General features: G+C 47.0%; 1 protein-coding gene across 1 annotated transcript in view; it reads left to right on the top strand.

Moving 5' to 3' along the window:
• Positions 1 to 5,000, top strand: part of LOC123514063 — a 221,370-nt gene that overhangs the window by 16,502 nt on the left and 199,868 nt on the right. Inside the window, exon 2 of the mRNA XM_045271661.1 lies at positions 4,200 to 4,255. Within this exon, the coding sequence (XP_045127596.1) occupies positions 4,200 to 4,255 (56 nt within the window). The remainder of the gene's footprint in view (positions 1 to 4,199; positions 4,256 to 5,000) is intronic.

Below are 5,000 nucleotides of genomic sequence, written 5' to 3' on the forward strand. Positions count from 1 at the left end.
TTCCATATGCAAACCTCGTCCTTCGCTTCTTCCTTCGTCCTTCATTCCTACCGTCCCATCCTTCCTTACCTTCTCTCTCTGTCTCTTATCTTCCTTCTCTTTCCTTCACTTTCCTCATCGTTTCTCCTTTTCCTTCCTTCTGTTTCTCCTCTTTATCATCCTTTCCTCTCTTCATTCTCTTTCATCCTTTCCTTATTTTTCCTTCCCTTTTCCATCTCTTTCTTTTTTCTCTTTGTCTTCTCTTTTCCTTCCCTTTTCTTCTTTTGTCTCCTTTTCTCCCTCCTTTCACTTTTCTTCCTGTCTCTTCGTTCCCTGTTTTTCCCTGTCTATCTATCCCTGTTAGCCTCTCTTCTTCTATCTCCTTTCGCTTCTCTCCTTCTGTCTCTTTCCTTCCCTTCACTTCATCCTCTATTCTCTCTCTTCTTCTTCTATCTGTTTCTCCTTTCCACATCAGTTTTCTCTCGCCTCCCTTCTATTCCTTCTCTTCATCTTCCATTCTCTCTTTTCCTTCCATTACCTCTTTTCTTCCCTTCATCTTCCATTCTCTCCCTCCCTTTATATGTCTCTTCCACATCAGTTTTCTCTCGTCTGTCTTCTATCTCCTTCCTTCTCTTCATCTTCCATTCTCTCTCGTCCCTTCTATCTACTTCCCTCCTTCTCTTATATCTTTCGTTCTTCCTCCTTCCTCCTATCCATCAATAAAGGTGAATTTGTAACTATCATAGTCAGTTCCGGGTTGACAAGTTAGGAATTGAATTGGCAGTCTCTGTGCGTGCGTGCGTGTGTGTGCATGTGCGTGTGTGTGTGTGTGTGTGTGTGTGTGTGTGTGTGTGTGTGTGTAGGTGTAGGTGTAGAAGTGTCCCTTGGTTTAGAGAGAGAGAGAGAGAGAGAGAGAGAGAGAGAGAGAGACTATCACGTATTTCCTTTTTTACTTGAATTTTTCGTCTTTATACCTCACGTGAAATGGTATGGTTGGTTACTTGAGGGGGGAGGGGGAATGGGGAAGGAAGGGGGTGAAAAGGGGAGGAGGGAGGGGAGGAGGAGAGCACGTACAGCCTTGAGGTGCAGCTAGCCCGCAGCAGTACCAACTCTCTCCCCTCTCCCCTATCTCCATCTTCCCTCTCTCTCTCTCCCTTCTTCCCTCTCTCTCTCTCTCTCTCTCTCCTTTCACCCCCTGCGATGTTCTTTAAGTTGGCAGCACTGCTTGGACAGGGCCGCTCCCCGCCTCCCCCACCACATCCCTAGCCCTTTCCCTGGCACTACACACACACACACACACACACACACACACACACACACACACACACACACACACACACATACACACACATACACACACGTACATTTTTTCTTAAACTTTAAGATTAATTGCTCAGTATTATTAGAAATGTCTATATTCCGGGTTAAGTAAAGTTCTCTCTCTCTCTCTCTCTCTCTCTCTCTCTCTCTCTCTCTCTCTCTCTCTCTCTCTCTCGCTAACCTTATCACAAATCTTAATATCAAACGAAGAAATGAAAGAAGTTAACCTCGTTGTTGTTGTCATTGTTGCTGTTGCTGTTGTTGCTGTTGTGCTGCTGTTGCTGTGGCCGATTAACACACAAAATCATAAAGGAACGGCGAATAGAGGTGTATCGATTCCAACAAGTTCCGTTTTCTCTCTATACCCATCGCAAGGAACAAGAAAAACGAGGCGAGGCGAGGCAGTGTCGCATTACTGGTGACACAAGGCCACTCCCACTCTTCTGGAAAGATTGCCTATGCCTGACAGCTCCGTGCCCTGTCCACCGGCCGAGAAAGTTCGTCAGACCCACAATATATCAGGTCTTCAGTGTCAACAGCTCACAAGACGTGTCCTATTATCTTGACAGCTCCTTCAACTAGACAGCCCCACTTCCCACACCGTCCTGATTGCTACGGCAGCTTTGGAAACCTCACATCGACGGCCTCACCACTAGACAGCCTTACCAACAGCCTCAAGAAACCTTACTGAAAAAGCACTTCTATTCTACCAGCCCTGATTTCTCTATTCCATTCCGACAGTTTATCTACACACAAGCCTGACCAATCCACCAGCACCAGTAACTCTCCCTCCTTACATCTCACTGATTCAAGAACTCCACCACTCCAGCACTACTAAAGATTCCAGACACCTTCTCTGTTCTACAAGTCCCAGCAGCTGACCACCTTGCAAGCACACCAGCTCTCCAAACTCAGCCTCACCATTAGTACCCGATCAGTAAACGTCCTTAGTACCCACTCGCTCCTTTGTGACGGCGCCATTCACATTCAGAGCGTAACAGAAGGCTACCGTCACCAACCTTGAGGGAGGGACGGAGCTGGTAGAGTTTTTGGCACCCCACTCTCCTCTCTCCCCTCACACCTCACACCTCGCACCTCGCACCTCTCTCTCATACCATCGCTTATTGTTCTGCGCACGTCAGTGATAGTTTAGAAGGGAAATGTCATTGTGAATCAGGTTTATATGTGTAGATTTGAAAATTATTGTTATTATTAGTGTTTTCAAAGGTGTTTCCGTGACTGAACCCACTATTTCATCTAATCAATCTATAAATAAATCTGTATCATGTAGGTAGCATATTTGCCTCCTTCATATCTCTCTCTCTCTCTCTCTCTCTCTCTCTCTCTCTCTCTCTCTCTCTCTCTCTCTCTCTCTCTCTCTCTCTCTCTCTCTCTCTCTCTCTCTCTCTCTCTCTCTCTCTCTCTCTCTCTCTCTCTGCGCTGCCACGTTGACTTATCTCAGGTTACACGAGAGTCACTCACTTGTCACTGTCTTCAGCAATTCCGGTCATTACACTCAAGCAGGTTTTTCTTATTCTTTTTTTTTTTTTATGAATAGTCTTGGTTATTCACGTAAGTTGACCGCGAGGAGAACACTTGTTAACCTCTCCTCCCCCATTGTCCCCACTTGCTCAGGTGTGTAATTACGGGCCTACCTGGGGACACTCCGCCTAGGTATAGTGATCATATACCTACCCCTTCCTTCCCTCCTCTCCTTCCTCCGTCTTAAGTATACCCGCCCACTCGAGGGAAAATAGCCTTTCTATTTAATGCTTTTGAAGTGTGTGGGCGTGACCGTGTGTGTGTGTGTGTGTGTGTGTGTGTGTGTGGATGTAGGTAATCAGGAAACGGTGTGGATTTATGTAGGGATTGTTAGAGTTGTGTGGGTGTGGATGTGGGTAGCCAGGAGACAGTGTGGGTTTAAGATAGGGATTAATATATTGGGTGTGGGTGTTGATGTGGGTGTCTTGGTGAAGGAAACTGCCCTGTGTGAGTGGATGTTTGTGGGTGTAGATGGGTGTGGATGTGAATGTGAATGTGGGTGACGGGGAAATGGTGTGGATGACAACTAGTGTGGGTGAGTGTGGGTGAGGTGACATTAATGCAACGAGAATGTGAGTGTGTGTGTGTGTGTGTGTGTGTGTGTGTGTGTGTGTGTGTGTGTGTGTGTGTGAGAGAGGAAAGTGAGTGTGGGGGGGAGGGCAGGCGCGGCTGTATGAGTGAGTATCTAGCTGACATTTACTAACGGGCGGGCGTGGGTTGGCGTGGGTACATGTCACTGTGTTTGGACATGTGGGGTGTTGGGTGAAGCGGGCGTGGGTATAAGTAAGGGTCGAAGTAGGGAGGCTGCCACGCCCGCCGCCCACACGCATCCTTGAGCACCGCGCCCGCCCTGAGCCACCCTTTACCGCCCGCCACACACACACACACACACACACACACACACACACACACACACACACACACACACACACACACACACACACACACACACACACAACACACACACGATTTTTCCACCTGTCTGCACTCACCTACCTTGCATTTTTTGTGAGGCATGTTTGGCGCCCATGGAAATCTGGTACACGCCCACCCATCACACCCATCATGCCCCTTCACGCCCCTTCCTTCCAGCCAGACGCCCGTTCAGTGTTCCCTCCCATACAGCACAGGATATAGCATGTTCTTAAGGGCAGCGTAAAGGGAATCCATCATGTTTTGTCATATAATCGTGTGGTGCGTTGACTTCACATGGGAAGCTCCTAATGTGCTCATGTGACTCTTGTTTCCGTTATAATGAGGTAATAAGTTAATGTTGTGCAATTTTACTGATCTGAGTGTTTGTGTGTCTGTGTTTAGTAGTTTTTAATGTTAATAAGTGTTGTTTTCTCTCTTTACAGCGAAGATGAAGCCGCCTGGCGTTAGTCTTCTCTTAGCATTATGTTACATCTCAGTGGTGAGTGTTACTGTGTCTCTTTTTGTGCATGTTGTTGTTGTTGTATGTTAAGTAGATTATGTCTCCAGGTAATACACGTACGTAAGCCTGACGTGTGTAAAAAGTAAGGCCTCGTGACAACCAGACTCATCGATTAGAGCTGGGTGATTCATTCGTAGTCCTTCGCGCACACACACACACACACACACACACACACACACACACACACACACACACACACACACACACACACACACGGTGTGTGTGTGTGTGTGTGTGTTGTGTGTATATATATATGTCTCAGCACACTCATTTCATTATAAAAAAAAAAAAACACGGAATAACACACGGTCTAGATACACCCAGTAACAGACAAGCCTAAACACTAATTCACTACAGTCACAATACAACAACCTCCCACAAACCAAAGCCACGCTGGAACACTCAAGAACAAACCAGCGGAAAGCTCAAATAAGACATACAACACTTGAAACGAACGCACGGACGCTTCTTCACAATTACATTTTTACCCGTTTCCTGTCAGCACAGTTAGACTCAGCACGCACACCTACACTGCTCCCACTCCTTAAGAATAGCAACAGGAACAGCGAGGCATGGGCGCTATCCTGTTACTCTCACACGTTCATTCTCCTTGAGCAATTTCAGGAGCCTCTGATTGTTTATGGGGTGTTAGTTTTCTCACGGGGATGACGAGGAAGGAGGGGGAAGGAGGGGTGGGAGTGAGGAAGACTGAGGGTGAGGGTCG

Source organism: Portunus trituberculatus, chromosome 37 (assembly GCF_017591435.1).
Source record: "Portunus trituberculatus isolate SZX2019 chromosome 37, ASM1759143v1, whole genome shotgun sequence".
Classification (NCBI taxonomy): domain Eukaryota; kingdom Metazoa; phylum Arthropoda; class Malacostraca; order Decapoda; family Portunidae; genus Portunus; species Portunus trituberculatus.